This window comes from Theobroma cacao, chromosome 5 (genome assembly GCF_053813885.1).
Source record: "Theobroma cacao isolate CCN51 chromosome 5, ASM5381388v1, whole genome shotgun sequence".
NCBI classification, from domain to species: Eukaryota; Viridiplantae; Streptophyta; class Magnoliopsida; order Malvales; family Malvaceae; genus Theobroma; species Theobroma cacao.
In genome coordinates, this window is record NC_142643.1 from 3971006 (window position 1) to 3992493 (window position 21488).

The 21488-nt window shown below is 32.9% G+C and overlaps 1 protein-coding gene and 1 pseudogene across 1 annotated transcript; both read left to right on the plus strand.

Annotated features, from left to right (window-relative positions):
- Positions 1-402: 402 nt before the first annotated feature.
- Positions 403-2216, plus strand: LOC108662314 (UDP-glycosyltransferase 73C3 pseudogene; annotated as a pseudogene).
- A 7213-nt stretch (positions 2217-9429) lies between these two features.
- LOC108662315 (large ribosomal subunit protein P2B-like) lies at positions 9430-20832 on the plus strand. The gene is made up of 5 exons (XM_088806340.1): positions 9430-9537; positions 9621-9755; positions 17146-17221; positions 17585-17588; positions 20586-20832. The coding sequence occupies exons 1-5, from the start codon at positions 9430-9432 to the stop codon at positions 20830-20832; spliced, it is 570 nt and encodes a 189-aa protein (XP_088662466.1).
- The last annotated feature ends 656 nt before the right edge of the window (positions 20833-21488 follow it).

The window sequence follows — 21488 nt, forward strand, 5'->3', positions numbered from 1 at the left end:
CGGCCATTGCCTCCCATAGTCCTATTTTGAAATTGCAATTGGCTAAGAAACTTCAGCACTATAGAAACATTTGCTCATGCTTGCCGCCCACCTGTCCTGCCACACATGCCAAGCTTGCTGTTGAATATTATAACGTTACTGGTACTGGTGAGAAGGAAAAGTGAAAGGACGGATTTTCATTTTTAATTTAATTGGTTATGTTGCTCCATTTATTTGCCTTCTTATGGTTGCAGCCTTGTCATTGGAAAGAAAATTTTTCGCCCCTTCCTATTTTTCATTCCCATCAAACATAGCCTTAAATTCTGATGTTCCCATTACTACTTTCAAGTGTTCATATATGAATATGTATGTGTATGCGCGTGGGTTTTATCAAAGTAGCTAGTTGATGAAAGAGTTACAATTAAAAATATATAGGTCATATGCTGTACAAATAATTTATTTTTATGCAATGGCAGAAGAAGCCTGCAGCCATAAAAAAATTGACTGAAGCCCCGACCAAGCTGATCAAGTCAGAAAGCGACAATCTATATATTTCAGATTGAAGACTAGCATCATTGGTTTCTCCACTACCCCAATTTCACCATGGCTTCAAAGTTAGATCAGCTTCATTTTGTTTTGATACCCTTAATGTCCCCTGGCCACCTTTTACCGATGACAGACATGGCAAGACTGTTGGCAGAACATGGCGTGATTGTTTCGATTGTTACCACACCCCTTAATACCATAAGATTCAAGTCCACCATTGAACGTGCTGTTGAGTCTGGTCTCCACATTCGACTTCTCCAACTCCAATTTCCATCAGATCCGCTTGGCTTGCCAGAGGGGTGTGAAAACATGGACCAGCTTCCTTCCCGTGACTTGATCAAGAACTTTTTCAAGGCTGCTAGCATGCTACAGCAACCATTTGAGCAACTCTTCAATGAATTACAACCCCGGCCTAGCTGCATAATATCCGGTAAGAATCTACCTTGGACAGTTGACACTGCTCTCAAGTTTAATGTTCCAAGGATTTTCTTTGATGGAATGGGTTGCTTTTCTTTCTCCTGTACTCATAATTTAGAGGTTTCTAAGGTGCATGAAACTATGTCTAAGTTTGAGTCCTTTTTGGTACCTGGCTTGCCTCATCGAATAGAATTAACAAAAGCTAAGTTGCCTGAAAATCTCAATCCTGGCTCAAATGATTTGACAAATATGCGTAGTAACATTAGAGCAGTTGAGCTAATAGCTGACGGAATTGTGGTCAATACTTTTGAAGAACTAGAGAGTGAATATGTCAAAGAATATAAATCAGTTAAAGGAGACAACGTTTGGTGTATTGGCCCGCTTTCAGCTTGCAACAAGTTGAATTCAGACAAAGCCGAGAGAGGTCAAAAGGCCTCAATAGATGACAACCAGTGCTTGAAGCCCTGGCTTGACTCAAAGAAACCTGGCTCAGTAATTTATGCCTGTCTTGGTAGCATATCTGGCCTCACAACTTGGCAACTCGTGGAGCTTGGTTTAGGCCTGGAAGCGTCAAACCAGGCATTTATATGGGTTATAAGAGGAGGCAAAAAATCAGAAGGATTAGAGAAGTGGATTGCGGAGGAAGGTTTTGAAGAAAGGGTTAAAGATAGAGGACTTATAATCGGTGGTTGGGCACCGCAAATATGGATCTTGTCTCATCCTGCAATTGGAGGGTTCTTAACACACTGTGGATGGAATTCAACCATGGAAGGCATCTGTGCTGGTGTGCCAATAGTAGCCTGCCCGTTGTTTGCCGAGCAATTTCTCAACGAGAAGTTGGTTGTGGAGGTGCTGGGAATTGGCGCAAGTGTGGGAGTCGAGGCTGCAGTGGCATGGGGAATGGAGGATAAGTTTGGTTTATTGATGAAAAGGGAACAAGTAAAGCAGGCTATAGACAAGGTGATGGACAAAGGCAACCCAGGAGAGGAAAGAAGAAAAAGAGCAAAGGAGCTCGGGATGAGAGCAACTAAGGCTATTGAAGAAGGTGGATCCTCTTATCAGAACATGGAAATGTTAATCAAATTTGTTCTTGAACGAACAAGAGGTGGCTAAACTAGTTCTTGAGCAAGATGAAAATTAAGATCAACATTTCTTAGTTAGGGTCATACCTTTTCGTTTCCTTGTTTAAGAGAAGGCTTGTATGAAGTCAAATAAAAAGCTATGGTACAACTTTGACAACTAAATTTCTTAAATAATTCAATGAGCTTTTTTTACTTTGTAACATCGTTAATTTTAGTTTATAATTTTTTTTTAATTATCTCGGCCTTCTAATTAATTAAACCTAATTGTGTGACTAAACAAAATTGATTGATTTTAAATTAAAAGATATTTTCAAAATCATTTTAATAATCAGTGTCACGTCGTAATCAATTTACCACATCTATCTCAATTTCAGATTTGATTTAAACAAGCGGAGACTTTGGTGACCTACGATATGTCTTATTATGTCTATGAAAAAAAAGTACAGCTATTTGAGTTAGATTGTTAACTGATAGTGCGAGGGGGTGGCCTGGGTACATCTTGAGCAGCCTGTCCAACCTCTTCCAGTTCCACAATGGTCCACTTGCTTTCCAGTTACCTTTTCTTTCACGCGCTACTACATGTTAAAAGCTCATTGTGAATTCACAATATTCCACAGCTACAGGAGAAAGATAAATGCCATTATTAAATGAAATAGAATATATATTGGATAAACAGTATTAGCACAGATATTTTGTAGTTCTTTAGCTTATCCAAAAGAAAAGGAGGAAAAAGAATCTAGCTGCTTTCGTGAACCATGTTTTTCTTGTTATTTTTCTCTATCCAGCGTAGTGCCATTAAGTGGGGTGAGCTTTGATCCTTTCTTATCTAAAGGACATGAAGCTCCCCTCCTTTTTCCAGGACAATCTTCATCAACACCAAATGGCCGTATTTATGTTTCCCAATAGACGAGCAGCTCCAAATTATCTTGTTAACTTTATATGGGCCGTGGCCACATGAGAGGTCTCCTTGATAGACGTATATTGCAAAACTGTGGGTGTAGAATGGTGTGATTAGACAGATATAGATACTTGATTTTAGTTAATATATATCATTTACAAAATTATTTTATAGTATCATATTATGCAGAAAATAATGAGAACAACTATTACAAGTGAAACACTATTTTATGTAGAATAACTAAAACAAGTGAAGTGCTACTTCATGCAGAACAATTACAACAAATGAAGTGCTACTTCATACAAAATAACTAGAATAAGAGAGGCATTACACTATATGGAACAACTAATATAAGTAAAATAGTTACTGTGCACAAAAAAATCATTTCACATGGATGACAATGAAAGTAACTCAGAATAAGTGATGGGATTCATGAATTACTTTCATCTTGGAATGTTCTGAAAAGTTTGGCTTGATGGCTCTGATATGAAGATAGTTAAGAAGTTTTCCTCTTAATCTTTTCCTGAAGTACAAGTGTTCACCCTCCTACCTTGTTCTCGTATACCTATTCACGTATACCTTTTTCTATTGTACCCGTTCACGTACAACTTCTTCTCTTGTGCCTTTCCACATATGCCTCTTTTCTGTTACCTTTAACTCGAGAATAAGTCTTATTACACCTAATTACTTTAATGATTACATAATGGGTTTCTAATCGTTACTTGACATTAACTCTTAGTAATGATTACCCAACATTAAAACTCTTATTAATAAGGCCATTCATTACGTGCATTAAAACATTTTTTTATAATCGTTATTTTTGGCACCATATATAGAGCCTTCACAATACATTAGGGGGCTATTCCCCTTGAGTTAGAAATGATCCTTTTGAGCTTTTCTCTCTAATTCTTTTATACTCCCTAATTCTCCTTTTATTATTTTTCACCTGTCACGACACTTTGTACTTCAAGAACTACTCCAATTTTCCTCTCTGTCGTTTCTGATGCATCTTTTTACTTGTTTGTAACGCTTCCTCTCCCTATCACAAGAACCTTACATTTTGGGGACTCCACTAGGGAAAAGTGATTACATTAAGTAAAACCATTACTATCACAACTTTGCTTTACTAGAAAGAATGGACAGTTCTTTTGGCAACCAAGATGCATCTATTCCCACCTACATCTAAGAGCTGATGAAAATGATCGATACTTCTCAAAAGAGAATGCCAGTGTTGGAAGATAACAATAGGCGGATGTTGGAGACCATATCTCAATTTGCATCCTTCACTGCTACTACTTCTCAAGCTCAACCTGTACACCTTAATGGTGATAAGGATGCAATTGATGGATCTACTCCCCTAGCTGTAAACACAAATGTGAATGGAGGAAATGGAGAAAATGCAGTTGATGTGATAGGTGTTAGAAATCCTAATTTAATCAATTATTCTATGGTTGTTAGGCTAGCAATTACCTTTACTGCAATAATCCTTCCAACCACTACTCAAGGCTTTGTGACAATGGAAGAGCTCTAAAAGTTACTAGATCAAAAGAATAAGAGATTCAGTTTTTTGGAATTTGATCTTAAGTTTCCTTACCTAGCAAGTATATCGTTTAAGCTATATCTTAAGGACTATACTAGTCCTAAATTTAAACAATTCAATGGTAAGATCGATGATGCACGAGAGCATGTTATGAAGTTTGTGGAAACACTCGGAGTAGTGGGATTGGATGATGATTTGAAGTTGAAGAAATTCTCTAAATCTCTCATTGAAAAGGCTTATACATGGTATGTTAATCTCACCTTTGGTTCTGTTGAATCTTGGAGTCAAATGTGTAGGATGTTTGGAGAGAAGTTATTCTTTACTCAAGAGAAGGTTACGTTAGTTGATCTAGGAAAAGAATATCAAAAGTCTAAAGAAGACTTCATGGAGTACATCCAACTCTTTAGAGAAAGGATGTTGGACATACAAGAGTCTCATGATGAGAAGGAATTAGTGAAAGTTTGCATTCAAAGGATGTTCAATGAATATAAGCTACACTTGGAGAATTTATCTCTTCCAACATTTGTTACCTTGCTGGAAGCGGCACGAAAGACCAATAATACGGTTCTTAAACAAAGGGGAGCTACTCACTTTGATAAAATGAATACCCTAATAGTGAATGCCATTCAAGGAAGAGATAGAGAAAGAAAAGGTCCATTACAATCAAATTTACATCCTAGAAGAGATGATCTAAGGAGAAGGCCATATGAAGAGAACGAGTCTTCTCCACCATTCTTAGTTCCATTAGATGGAGTGAAAGTGCTTCTTCATGAATGGATTAAGGATAGATAGGTGAACTTGCCCCATGTTACACAAACATCAATAGTAGAAGAGAAATCCAAGCCAAGATATTGTGACTATCACAGAACAATTGGTCATTCACTTATTGAACATAGAAACTTGCATAGAATATTGCCCAAAAAGACACAAGCAAAAAGTTACTGATTGGGAACAATAAGGTCTAGAGCAACCTGCTTCCCACTCATGTTTGATACTTTACGACTTTGACTCTTTATTACTTCATGTATTGAAATTTGAAATTTGGAAAGACAAGAAATTCATACTTTAGCTACTAGCTTTATCGCTTATACTTTGGTTATAATTATATTATACTATTGGTTGTAAGATTTATCATTCATTCTTTAACCATAGCTCATCACTCTTACTTCAATTGCAAACCTTACCGCTCATATTTTAGCTATAATAATATTGTTTCTATTGGTCGCAAGCTTTATCGCTCATTTTTTAACCATAATTCATCATTAATATTTCAGCTGCTAGCTTTATCGCTCATAATTTGGCTGTAATGATGTTATGCTATTGGCCGCAAGCTTTATTGCTCATTTCTTGATCCTAGCTTATTACTCACAAATTGGTTGCAGCTCTTATACTTACTTATTCAAAGGGTTGAACTAATCTTTTTTATATTAGGTTAAGAGTTAACCTCCTTGATGTGAAGTTGAGATTCCCCTTTGGCCGCATATAGTAATATGGAGAGTGAGCATGTAACATTCATATAAATATTATTACTATGATCAGTCTACAAAACTAATAAAGGAGTAGCCAACTATTGAGTTCCACAGAGAAGAGTTGCTATTTTTATGATTGGAGAAAGTATCTATATTCTTGAGAAAAGTCGCTCTTGAAAGAAGCATCTAATCATCTTTGCAACTTCTCTTCAGTAAAACAATCTTTGCTACAATATTTCTTGATGTATCTAATTATTCTTAAGAAAAACCACTATTGAAGGAAATATCTAATCATCTTTGCAACTCATTTTCATTTCAATACAATAATCTTTGTTGCAATTCTTCTCAACTTTGCTAGCATTATATATGAACTGTAACAACAATTCTCATTTTTTGAGAAGTATTTGCTCATGGAATATTGGCAATCATAAGTCAACTTTCAAATTCTTTTGTTACATATGTGTTACACAAGGGCTAGAAGCACTATTAGCAAACAGAAGTTTGAATACCAAAACTCATATGAGCACAACTCTTAAGTTTAGCTAAGAGAACATAGAGCCTTTCTAGAAGAAACAATGAAACACAAGAAGAAAAGTGGTTATGAGTAAAAGGTTCACACAGGTGATCATATTTTAATTGATGCACTACTCTATATGAAATATGAGGAACTTCACCAATTTTGCAAACATCATGCCAAAAACGAGATACATTCTCATATGCAATATTATTATCTTTTTTTCTTTATACACATTATTACAAATTTGACATTAAACTACATATGTTTTAAAATGTACAAAAAAAATAGTATTAGTCACTTTTTTTGTTCTAGCATTAACATAATAAAGAATGCATAAAATAACAAAAAATACATTTCTATATTAATAGGAGAATGCCATTAAAAGATTAAATAGTTACATTTTTTAGATTTTATTATATAAAGAAATATATTATCTAAAGAAATATTAAACTTTGTTATTATTTTTAAATATCTTTTTCTGTTATTTATTTTTTTTAAATATAACATAAAAAATATAAATACAAATAAAAATAAAAAATCAATAAAAAAATCACTAGCCCCACTTAAAAGAGCTCACGACGTGGCAAGCTCTGCTTAATGTGCCACAAGCTTCAATTGAGCGAGCTCACAGCTCTTCAAAGTAAAAATGCCATGAGCTTTAAAACAAAAAGCTCGCGATGTAGATTCAACACTTCAAAGGAACAATTTTATATATATATAAAAAAGAACATTGTAGCCTGTGACCTTCAAAACTAGAAAAACCCACTTATATATGTAAAGAAAAAAAATGTGAACCATAGCTTGCAGCTGGTGCTGCCAGCAAACCAAAGAAAAAACAAAAAGCTGACAAGTAAGCCAGCTTTTATTTGCTTCTTTTATTTATTGTTTCTCTTTTCTATCAAAGGCTACATATCAAAATAAAATAATAATGGGTAATAAGGATTGAAATAAATCCTTACATCAACAAGGATTTTTTTTCTTTTGCATATCAAGGTAGGTTTCTTTTGAAACGTAAATATTCTTGCTTTGTGATTTTCTTCTAAACTCAAATAATTTATTTGTTTGTTTGAATGTATATATATAATTTTCCTTCAATCAAAAAGATTCATCTTAGTATGAAAATTTCTTTTCTCATATTTTAATAAAAAAAATTTTCATGCATGGGCCAACAAGTAAGAGAAATTCAAATTTTTTGAAAAGTAAGAAAAATACATGTAAAAAAAATTAAATAAGAAATTACAAAAAGAAGAAAAACTTACTCACTTGAAAAGATCCGTAAACGAACTGATTTTGTTTTGAATTTTATTTTGCTCTACTTTGAATCTAATAAAAAGAATTATTCATAATAGTTTCGTATTTATAAGGCATACAAAACCAAGATTTTTATGAAAAACATTAAGTTTCCTTTTATCAATTGTATTTTGAAAATCTTATTTTATATGAAAAATATATTACAATATAATCAAACAAATATTACACAAGATATTGACATCACACCTTACACAAGACTGTAACATATTACTACCTAAATCATTATTGGCTAAGATATTACTATTTAAGGTATTACTGGTTAAGGTGTTATTGCCCAAGGTGTTACCCAAGCTGTTATGGTATAATGTGTTATAGATATTTGATTTTGGTTAATATATATTCTCTAAAGAATTATTTTATAGTATAGTATTATATAGAGAACAATGAGAACAACCATTACAAGTGAGACACTATTTTATGTAGAACAACTAAAACAAGTAAAGTGTTACTTCACACAGAACAACTAGAACAAGTGAAATGCTATTTTATGCAAAACAACTAAAATAAGTGGAACACTACTCCACATGGAACAATTAATATAAGTATAACAGTTACTTCACATAGAATAATCACTTCACATCATAACAGTGAAAGCAATTTGGAATAAGTGATAGGGTTCATGAGTTATTTTCATCTTGGGATGTTCTAGAAAATTTGGTTTGGTGGCTCAAATATGAAGGTAGTTAAGAGGTCTTCCTCTTAATCTTTTCCTGAAGTACAAGTGTTTCACTCTCCTACCTTGTTCTCATATAGTTGTTTACATACACCTTCTTTTATTGTACCTATTCACATACAGATTCTTCTCTTATACCTTTTCACGTATACCTCTTCTCTGTTACCTTCTATTCAAGAGCAAGTCTTATTACATTTAATTACTTCAATGATCACATAGTGGGTTTCTAATCGTTACTTGACATTAACTCTCAGTAATGGTTACTCAACATTAAAGCTTTTCTTAATCAAGTCATTCATTATGTGCATTAAAGTGTTTTCTTGTAATCGCTATTTTTGATACTATATATAAAGCCTTCAGAATTCATTAGGGGGCTCTTTCTCCCGAGCCAACAAATGATCCTCTAGAGCTTCTCTCTATAATTCTCTTTTTATTGTCTTCCACCTGTCACAACACTCAATCTTTCAGGAAATGCTCCAATCTTCTTTTCCGTCGCCTTCAGCGCATCCTTTTACTTGTTTGCAATGCTTCCTTTCCCTATCACGAGAACCTCTTTACACCAGACATATAAAACATTATGCAGCCTAATTATTCAAACGAATTCTTGCTCACAAAAAGATTTTTTTTTCTATAAAATGACCATGACAATGACAATGTTATTTAGTGTTTGGCAACCATGTAATGTGATGACAACTTTAATTGGCAGGTAAAATCTCCTATAGTATGTAGCTGGAATTGGATGAAGCTATTGAAGCTACGAGCAAAAGCGAAGGTATTGATTCAACATTTGACTAGTAATGGTGAGAGAACATTTCTTTGGTATGATAATTGGCATTTATCGGGACTTTTACTAGATAAGTTTGGGATGAAATTAGTGTACGATTCCGCAATCTCAGATGAAGCTAAAGTTGCTGCTGTCATCAAGGATGGTCATTGGTTTTGGCCTCCTGCGTGATCACTTTACTAAGTATAGATTCAGATTGGTTTTTTTGGCATCATGGAACCAGTCGCTGATAAACAGCATGTAGTCATTTGGCTAGCGTCCAGCTCCAGGAAGTTCACCACTTCTGACGCTTGGGATTCGCTAAAGGATAAAAAAGCTAATGTTCCTTCTTGGCACAAGCTAATCTGTTCTAGATTTCACATTCCAATATTCTTTTTTATTGCTTGGCTGCTTATCCTGAACAGATTAATCACTTTATACGGAATTCAGTCATGGGGGATTTCCTTGCATTCTACTACTTGTGTTCTTTGCAATTTAGAATAGGAAAGTGGACACCACTTGTTTTCACTTGTAGCTACTCTCAAGCTGTGTGGAGAAGGGTGCGGCAAACATAAGGGAACCAAAGATCTTTTGGAGATTGAGACACTGAGCTTATAATTTGGGCTATTTCTGTGCTGAAACGGAAGACTGTTTCTTCTTTACTGCTGCGTCCAGCTTGGACTGCCTATTTCTATCATATTTTGAGGGAGAGGAATTCAAGGAAGCATAACTTCAGAACATTACCTCATAATTCCTTTTTTACTGAAATAGCTGCTGATATTCGAGCTAGATTTAACTCCTTAACTATTTGTAATACCAATCCCTCACACGTAGAACTTCGTAAGAGCTGGGCATCGTTCTTGTGTAATTGTAGATGCTAGTATTTAGGCTTTGCCTATCCTGCTTATTTCATCATATGAAATAAATTTCAGTTACTCAAAAGAAATGTTATTTTGTTTTTATCTTTAATTAGATTAAAAAAAAAACTAAAATATTTCAAGCACTCTGTAATGGCAAGCAGCTTTAAACTTCCACCATGTCGCACAGGCCAGCAGTCCTTGGTAGACCAACAATTAGTACCTTTGTATGAAAGCCTCCGCCCTCTTTGGCATATAGGAAAATGTTGTATCCTCTTCCCAAAAGAATAGTCCAGTTTCTTGGTGGTTATGTATGTCACGTCTCAAACTCAAAGATTTAAGACACGACGACATGATATGTTTAGGAAATAAATTTAATAAGTATGTAAGACCACATATCATACTAATTGCCTATTTGGTCTGAGGTTTTTTTGACTTATCTATTTCTTAAAAGTAGAAGTAAAATCAAATAGGATTTTGAAAAGCTTTAAACAAAAAACACTTTTTCAAATAATAAAATCTCAAAAAAAAAATTTAAGAAAAGCTTCAAAGAACAGCTTTCTCTTCTCTTTTTTTTTTTTTAATAAGATACATCAATTTTTGAAGAAAACTTTTCTTTTCGTTTCAAAAATATCCTCATTTATTAAAAATAATCTCAATATCAACCTCTCAAAAAATAACATCTCTCTCAATAGATCTCCCTCTCCTCTCACTCCCTTTGCAAATCACCTCTCTGCAATGCAAATCGCGATCTCTTTCTTCTTTATCTCTTTCTTCTTTATCTCTTTTTGCAAAAACTACTAAAAAGGAAAAAAATGCAGAAGACATAGACTACTAAAAAGTTATTTATTAAATACTCTTCATAGTAATTTTGTAATACCCCGTACTTTGATATGTTGATTAATAGAACTTGTCGGATATCAATTGAGGATGAATTAATAATATAAAAAGTGATTTGGAAGTGAATCGGGGCATAATAAGACATTTTGGGTGCTAAGGAGACAAGTGAAAAATTTTAAAATAAAATAATATTTTATTAATAAAATAATATTAAGATATTAATATTTTATTCAGTGTCGAAATTTTCTATGAAGAAGGAGTATATGGTCAATCTAAGTGGGGGAGAAGAAGAATGAGGAAATTTCGGGGAAGAATGATGTTAATGGGATCCACGTGTTTTTATTAAATAAAGCTAGCAAGGGTAAGTAAATATTTAAATATTTCGGTGATACCGCGTTGAAGCATGAACTTGATATTTTATTGATACAAGTTTTAAGGAAGAAAAATAGAAGGAAATTGAAATTAAAAGATTGTGGGACGATACAATTAAAAAGGGTGAAAATCTTGGGTAAAATGATAATTTTGCCATTAAGTTCGTCAAAGCTTCCAAAGGAAGCTTTGACTCTTCATCCTTATCTCATGGCTGGTTCTTATCTCTAGCCACAAGATATTTTCCTCTTCTCCTCCATGCTGCACATCATTTTCAAGCTTCCATGCCAATTTCACCTTGCTACCATGCATTTGAAAAGAAAAATGGCTATGTTTTGCAAGGAAAACCGTACTTTTGAAAAGAAAATAGATGAGATCAGTTGGTAGAAAGGAGAAAGGAAAGAAAGAAAGGAGAAAGAAAAAGAGAGAAAGGAAGAAAAAACTTGGTTTTGGTGATTCAAGCAAGGAAAGGTAAGGGTTCTTGTTTTTGGCTTGAGTAATTCTTGAAAATGAGTTAGTAACTAAGAAAAATGTCTTGTGGCAGCAAAGATTGGCTTGATTGGAGAAAAATTGGTGACGTACAAGCCAATAAACTCGTGGGTACATGATGGACTCAAAGTGAAAAAGGAAAGCGGTAAGCTTAACACTATGTTTTAAAGCCTACGATTAGTTGAATATTATGTGGAATTATGGTTGTTGAAAGTATCTATTTGCATAAGCTAGTTGAAAATTGTTAAGTTTGTATGGCATGTTGTTTGAAAGAAATGAAAAAGGAATATTGTGGAGGGAGAGTTGAGGAACAAAGTATTGAAAGTTAGATAGATAATGATGCATATAAAGTTGGAATTAATTGAGTAAAAGTGAAAATGATTGTTGCTGCCATATTTGTAGTTTATGTTGAGAAATATATGACGAATTTGAATAAAGATAGTTGGAAAGGTTGAAATGGGCACTTGATGTTATAAACAAGTTGCCGATACTTATAATTTAAAGAATTACGCAAGTAAAGGATAAAAGCAATTATGGTAAAATTGTATCAAGATATAAGTTAGTTGAATAAAGATTTATGATTGAAGGAAAAAGAGAAGTAGAAATGATATACACTAAAAATATTGAATTTGGATTGTTGCTAGGAAATGAAAAAGTAAAGATAGTAGACTGTGGTGGTGTGTCGGAGGAAATAACGAGTAACTAGCAAGTAGAAATAGCTAGATACGCCTCCGAACTAATAGAGATGTAATATCCCGCTATCGTAAGGTGAATAAACTTGCATTAAAATGATTTGGGATAAATGCATACGTGTTTAATTGAATCACCTGAAATGTTTTATCGGACTTTTCTTTAAAATGTGCATGGGAACAAGCCCTTGATGAAATGATTTTATGTGGTAAAATATGTGATATAATGAAACCATGTGTTCCTATATTATGTGGATATGTGTGTTATGCTTTGAGTGATAATGTTGTATAATAGCTATAACCGTGCACATGCGGTGTGGGAGTGCACATGACGGTGCCGATGGTGTGCGGTGTGGGAGTACACATGCCGGTAATGATGTGGGCGGGATTGCGTGTGATGATGTTGAAATGTGCGTGTAGGGAGTGCACATAATGATATTGCCTTATGCATGTAGGGAGTGCACAAGAGCTAAGAAAGGCGGCGGTGGTGTACATGTATATATATATGTATATATATATGCTATAGACAAGTTATGAAAATAAAAAATGTGATTGTACTATATGTTATAGAATGCCTTTCTGCTGCTGCGAGATTTGCTCTGCTATGCTTGCCTTGCTTAAATTTCCTAAATGTTTTAAAATGAGTTGAAAAATAGCACGGCATCGAGTTTTATTGATAATATATAAAATTGCATTGTTTTTACACAAGTGCATTATGTTTTCGAAAAGCTTTCTATATCGTTTGCTTATTCCCTTCTTATGTTCACTCACTGGGTTTATGGTTACTTTTTTTAACTTCATGTTTTCAGATTCGGAGGTAATTGGGACCTAGATTGAATTGTCCATTTGTATTTGCGATTTGGTAAGTACCATGGTATCCTGCAACTTCACCCATACCCAGAGTCACTCCGCTGATAGTCAAGGTCTCTTGTCAGTGTATATATATTTACTGAAATATAAATTATGAGATTGTTATACACTCTGTATATTGATTGATTACCCTTATCGATTAAAGTTGAAGAATGATAACCGTATTTTGAGGATGTTATATATATATACACACACACTTGGTTCTCACGATCTAATTTCGAAAGAACATTTATTAGAAATTTTAAATAATAGATCTTAAAGAAAAAGAGGCTTACTTGGATCTAGTGGGCTATACCTATTGGGCCCTTGTGTCGGTCATGACCCAAGAATTGGACTGTGATAAATTTCAACAAAAATTAGAGCTTATATAAGTTGTTTTATCAAATAGTTTATCCATAAAAAAGAGCTTATAAAAGTAAGTTTAAATCACAATAATATTTCCAAAAATCTCTTTAAAATTTATATTTTACAAACCCAAAAGTCTCAAAATATATAAATATTATTATTTGAAATCTACAAAACTTCCATCTACCTAACTTTTTTTACAAACCAAAACTGAATATTCACATAAAAAATTATACAAGCAAAAAAGATAGATGTTAATCGTGCTAAACAAAGCTCTCCCTAAACAAATCTAATTCCTCAAATATGCACAAATATCAAAATCTATAAAAATAAAAAAAATTAAAAGAATGAGTATAACCACTCAGCAAGACTTCCCTGATGTTGGATTAAGTACGTTGCAAAACATTTAGACTATAGTTATCAATAATAATAAAAATGGTAATCTCATTTATTAACATGTTTTCTTCAAAAATTATATTTTCACATAACAGAACTAAATTTAGTTTCATTTCAATTAACATAACTAAACATAATTCTCAAAAATTGTAATTAGTAATTTTTTGTAATGGCCTCATTTAATCATTATATCATAGGTTGGAATCATAACAAAAATCACAATTAACTTCAATGGCATCAAAATCAGAACTAAAATCACAATTAACCCTAATGACGTGGATCAAAAGTATATTAGAAGCAACCAATGGTTACACTAAATAATATCACAAAAACTATTATTCAATAATCGGTGGTGCGATTTGACACCGGTTTCTAATAACAAAGTACATCTCGACGTGGCTAACCCCCATTGGCAAGTAAGAGTATAGCCATACTACGAGACAAACAAAACCTATATTAAGATTATCTAAAATGTACAAAGCACTATTTATTCACTCGTTACAAAACAAATATCATATAAAACCAATTTCATATAAAGATAGATTTAAGTATATTAAACAAAATCCTATTCCGAGTTCAAAACAAAGAATCATATATTGTACAAATTATACTCCAAAATCGAAGCAAAGATATATACACACACACATAATTTAATGATGAAAGTAAATTTCACATTGAGGTTAATTTTCAAGGTGTAAAAATACCAAAAGAATATCAAGTCACTTATTTAATTCATTAAAATCAAAATAAAAGAACAAAACATTCAATCCTCTTGAAGCTTATTAATCCAAAACTACTCAAAATTAGAAACAAAAACCACTAAAATATCAAAATAAACCATGACTTTCTACTTGTCATTCTACGGCATTTAAGACGTATAGCAACCTCTTTTGCAAATTGAAAATAGTTTCCTATACTAAAAACAATTTTCCTTTTGTAAAAGAAAGGATCCAAAATTATGTAAAAATTGAAAAGTAAAGCTTACTCAATAATATGCACTCGAGCATTTGGCTCATTGGTTTGTGTATTATCTCCCTACCTAAAAAGCAGAGTTCGAATCCCCCCTCCCTCAATTATAAAAAAAAAAGCTTACTTAATAATATCAATAACACTTATGATTTTTTATGAAAAATCTAATACTAATTTCAGGTAAATTCATATTTGTAAATTTTTCCTTAAATCAAATGGGTCTTTACAAAATCAATCAACAATTTTTTGAAATATTTTATTTATGTAAAAATTTAACAAAAATCATAAAACTAAAACTTATAAAATTTTATAGCAAAATTAATTAAATATTGTTCAAAATTTATTTTTTTTGGACAGTGTTCAAAATTTATTTTGGAATAACGAAAACATATTTTTTTAATTTTTGAAATTCCATATTCTTGATGGTCATTTGGCATACTTTGAGCACTTTTAACTCCTAATCCGAGTTTATTATAGTGATGAATTGAAGACCACTTTTATGTATTCATGTCATACTAGCTATAACATAAAATATTTTTCAATAAAAAATATAACAAAATTCACAAATTCCAAAAGTCAAAATTTTGAAACTCATTATAGTATTATCCATTATTTTTAGGTTTCAAATTCAACAAGCACACTATGAATCTTCAATTCTTTTATAACATAAAGATCCTAACCAAGCCATTGAAACTGAAATAAAGATTATGTTTCCTACTATAAAAGCTCTCAAAGGATCGATAAAAAACGTTACCAAAATGTGGAGTTCCAGTGATACAAACTTGGGTCATTAAAACTATAAAAAATAGGTTTTTAGCAACTTCGAAATTAATCTCTCTAATTACTCAACCAATTAAGGTGCTACAAAAACCATTAGAAAGGTTTTTTGAAGGCCTTTTTATCGATATCCATCATACTTTGGGAAAGTCATCGAAACGGTATTGATTTTGTCAAAAAATTGAAACACTTAAAATGAACCTAATTTTGTGTAAAACTATGCAAAATGCATTTCATAAAATTAAAGAATATTCTTACCTTCATCCTTCAATTGAAGGGATTTTTTCCCTAATTTCTAGCCTCTATTTTTTTTAGGGTTTTCTCCGATAAAAAGAAAAGTAGTCATTAGCATTAAATAAATTTAATTAAACCAATCCTATTAAACTTTGTAATAAACCCCTAAAATGAAAAATTTTAATATAAGCCCAACTATTTATGAAGTAATTTAATGAATGATCTGTTTGTTGCATTTTGGGAGATTATAAATACAATAATACAAATGTTTTTTAGGTTATGGTATTACAATATTATCCTTACATAGCACATTGGAGGAAGGATATATTTTTATATTGTATTTTTAAAAAAGGCAAAATGCATAAAAAAGTTATTGAATTATTCACAAAAATTCAAATAAATTTTTATTCTTTTATTATATTCAATCAAATCCTAATAATTTTATTTTGAATCAAATAGACTTTTATGATTAAAAGTTGATTAAATGTCATTAGTCAAAACTCCACTTCTTATTTTTATGCAATATGATGCTGATATGAAATATTAATATATCACAATAGATGACGACATAACATGATGACATGGTCACATAGTATTTTCATTCTCTACATTAGCGTCACATTATTGTCACATGAAAATAAATGACACATGATATTTTGATTAATCAAAGTTAGTAAACCGTTAATCTTGAGAACTAATTTAATTTAAAATAAAAGTATAGGGATTTGATTGAATGTGATAAAAATAAAAAATTATTTAAATAATTTAAAAACATTTGAAAATATTATGAAGGAAGGATATCTTTTGATCTCGTGCCAATAAAAAGAAGGAAGAAATTTCAATTTTCAAGTTCCACGGTGAGACTTGGAGAGCAAGGTTTACTCCCGAGTGGCAAGAGTCCTAATCCTTATATATATATATATATATATATATATATATATTTGAAGTCCTAATCCTTTACCAATTTAACTAAAACCCCTATAAATTCCCAAGACCCAAACCCTTTTTCCTCTGTGATTACTCTTCTCTGCCTTCTTTTTTCTTATTTGTTTCGAGTTTGCTCAGACTATAATTTGGTAAGCAAAGAAGAAAGAAGAAAAAGATGAAGGTGATAGCCAACATATTTGTTGGCGGTTTTGGGAGGAAATACCAACCCTTCTGCGGATGATTTGAAGCACATTCTTGGTTCTGGTATTCTTTCTTTTTCCCTCTGTTTCTTGAGTAATGCGTTGCATGTTTTCTTTTTGTCCCTACTGATTTTATGTTTTGAAAGATGAAAACTATTATTCCTGCGGATTTTGACATTCTGCTTTTTCTCTATGGAAGATTTTATTATTGTTCATCCCTGAATTCCTTTAGTTTCCACCTATGTTTAGTTTGAATTTTGGTCATTGGCAATAATTTACATTACACAGATCAGTTTGAGTGTTTTAAGCGAGAACAGACTCCTAAATTAAGTAGGACAATTAGTCTGCATTTTTCCCTTTTCACATAATATATGTATTATTCAATGTTAAAAATTTTACTATAGTAGGAATTACGAAAAATATAAAGTAGCGTAAGGGAGAATCAAACAAACTTATAATAAGTTCAGGTTTATTATTTTCTACCTTTTTATTACTTTTTTCTTCCTACATCTTACTGTTGGAAGCAAATAATAATACTAGTAAAGGTAAAAAAATGTATTTGAATATAAAAAAATAATAATTTAAAAGAAACAGAAGTTAAGATTTAACTTTCATGGATAGCAAGTTATCATAATTTTACTTTTATATAGAAAAAACATGTTTAGAATGATATTATACTTAACCATTTACTAACTTCATCAGGCATAATTTTGTTTCTACTAGTGAATGTTTTCTTGGTAGCAACTTTCGTAAGTAGTGGAAAGAATAAACAAATAAAACCGTTATTAATTTTAGTTTGTTACTGCTGCTTTCGTTAACAGTTGGAGTTGAAGTGTTGAGTTTTAGATTGACTAGAATTCTAGATCTTATTTGATTATGATTTTTTGTTTGTGTACAACATTGAGTAGTTGTATGGTTTTAAACTTCTTATTCCACATCGAATCCTAATCACATTTTACTTTGGACTTTTATACTATAAAAGTGGATTTCTAGGCTTTAGAATTGAAAGTAGTGCTTTGAGAGCTCAAGAGAGGGAACATCTTGTAACTCTATCTTTTGCTCTAGGTGGAGCTAGAGTGGTTTGAGTGAATGTTCTTGGGAGATTATTGAGGAAGAGTGTGCAAGGGATCTTGGGTTGTTTTGGGAAACCATAAAGGTCAATTTATTGTACTTTAAATTCTCAATAATAGAAGAATAGTTTCACTCCATGGACGTAGGCAAGAGGCCGAACCACGTAAATTCTTGTGTTTTTCTGTTTGCTTATTTTCTCTAGATTTTATCTTTGTTGATTCTTGGGCAATTTCCATAAAAAACTGGTATCAGAGCTTCGGGTTCTGTAAATTCAAGATTCAATAAGGATGTCGAAAGTTACTAGTTCTACGAATTTTTCAATTGAGAAGTTTGATGGGAATACTAGTTTCACGCAGTGGCAGAGAAGGATGAAAGATCTCATTGTGCAACAAGGTTTAATGCGCCCCTTGCTAGGAAAGGAGGAAAGACAACCAGATGACATGAAGGATGTTGAATGGGCAGAGTTGGAGCAAAGGTGTGTGAACACTATTCGGCTTTGTATTGGAGATAATGTGTTTAATCATGTTATTGATGAGGATTCTGCTCTAAGATTATGGGCAAAGTTAGAGAAAATTTACTTAGCGAAAAGTCTTTCTAACAAGTTGCAGCTTAGGCGAAAGTTGTATCGCTTGAAGATGGAGGAGAATGGAGACCTCATGAAGCATATGAATGAATTCGATGGAATCATTTATCAGTTGAAGAAGGTTGATGTCAAGGTGGAGGAAGAGGAAAAGGCACTATTGTTCATGGCTTCGCTTCCAGACTCTTATGGGGTATTTGTGGAATCTCTTGTATGTGGGATGGATACAATAACGTTAAAACAAGCACAAGCAACGTTAATGTCTCGTGAAGCCCGAAAGAAAAGTAAAGAAGGGGATGGAGATCCAAATGGCTTGGCATTGGTAATTGAGGCTAATAGGAGGAAGTCAATTGGTAAGGGATCTAAGGGTGGCAAGTTTAGATCCAACAATGTTCAATGCTTTAAATGCAAAGGGTATGGGCATATTAAAAGGGATTGTCCTACAAAAGAGGATGAAAGTAACAAGAACAAAGGTGAGTGTGCTTTCGTTACTGAAGGTGATGATTGTGATGTTCTTACAATTTCAGAAAATATAGATGCAAATTCTGATTGGTATTTAGATTCTGCTTCTGCTACTCACATATGTTATCAAAAAGATTGTTTTGATTTACTTCAAGGAGGGGTGGTTGGGAATTTGACTTTAGGTAATAAGTCAATAGTGAAGGTCATGGGGCTTGGAGTGACGAAAATCAAAATGTTTGATGGGGTTGTGCGCTCTTTGGGTGGTGTGGCCTATGTCCCAAAGATGCGTAAGAATCTAATATCATTGAGCCTGTTAGACTCTAAAGGGTATGGATATTCTACTTGTGATGGAGTAGTAAAAGTCGCACAAGGCGACATGGTCCTGATGAGGGGGAATTTGCATAATGGCTTGTATCATCTAGAAAGTGAGGCCTCGAAAGGATGGGAACAGTGCATAGGGGATGGTAGCTACCAAAGTGAGATTTCATTTGCCGAGGAGGTGATGAAAGGTTCCCATGGTGTAGACGATGGTGAAAGGACGAAAAATCTTGCTAGTAGTGAATTGGAAGGGTCATCGAGGTCTCTTTTCGAAGTCAATTAGTGCCATTGACTTGACGGCTACACAGGTGCATTGGCCGTTTTGTGGAATCAAGTGTTGGACCATGCTTGATTCGGTATGTGTAGTCGTGGTAATTATAAAGGTCAATGATTTAGAAAGTCTTGTGCTTGGAGAGTTGTTCAAGGTGTTGGAAAGTAGGTGGAGTTAGGAAGTTGCAATTAGGTGCGACTAGTGGAAGAAGTTTAAAGAGTTTGAATTCAAGTCAAAGGTGGAGATTTGTTGAGTTTTAGGTTGACTAGAATTCTAGATCTTATTTGATTATGATTTTTTGTTTGTGTACAACATTGAGTAGTTGTATGGTTTTAAACTTCTTATTCCACATCAAATCCTAATCACATTCTACTTTGGACTTTTATACTATAAAAGTGGATTTCTAGGCTTTAGAATTAAAAGTACTGCTTTGAGAGCTCAAGAGAGGGAACATCTTGTAACTCTATCTTTTGCTCTAGGTGAAGCTAGAGTGGTTTGGATGAATGGTCTTGGGAGGTTATTGAGGAAGAGTGTGCAAGGGATCTTGGGTTGTTTTGGGGAATCATAAAAGTCAATTTATTGTACTTTAAATTCTCAATAATAGAAGAACAGTTTCACTCCGTGGACTTAGGCAAAAGGCTGAACCACGTAAATTCTTGTGTTTTTCTGTTTGCTTATTTTCTCTAGATTTTATCTTTGTTGATTTTTGGGCAATTTCCACAATAGAGTTGAAACTGACGATGACAAGATTGAGTTGCTTTTGTCCCAAGTCAAGGGAAAGGATTTGGCTGAGCTTATTGCCGTTGGAAGGGAGAAATTGGCAGCTATGCCTTCTGGCGGAGCTACTGTCGCGGGTACTACAGCAGCTGTTGGAGATCCTGCTGCTACCCCTGCTGTTTCTACTGAGGCCAAGAAGGAGGAAAAAATCCAAGAAGAATCAGATGACGACATGTGCTTCAGTCTCTTTGATTGAGGAATAATTAGAATATTAAAAACTTAATTTTCTATGTACGTATCAGTTAATAGGATAGGATCATAGTTGGTAAACATACATACATACACACACACACATATATATATATATACATACATACATATATATATACATACATACATATATATGTACATACATACATACATATATATATATACATACATACATACATATATATATATACATACATATATATATATACTGCTAATACATTTCCAGTTTAGATATGGATATAAGTTTTTCTGTTTGTGTTTCTTCCTTCATGTTTTTCTTATGCTTTTGTATGTTTAAGCATTTGATTCTTATCAAAGTTTTTAACATTAAACAAGTACAGCTATTACATTACCAGAACAGTGTGCATCATATTGATCTATCTCATCAATTGCAAGGAACAAAGAAAATAATTTATTTTCTCTCATTAGTGAGAGTAATTTATTTTCATCAAAATATGTTGTCAGTCTGATAAAATGATATATACATAAAATGGACTAAAAGATCATTAAATTTAGATAGTAATTTGAAACTGGCTCTCCTCTTGTCTCAAAGCTTAGCTGCTTCACATAACTTTAAAGAGTAAGGTTGGAGAACTTGCCAGGAAAGGAAACCCAAAAGGAAAACAAAGAAGACGTTTCGAA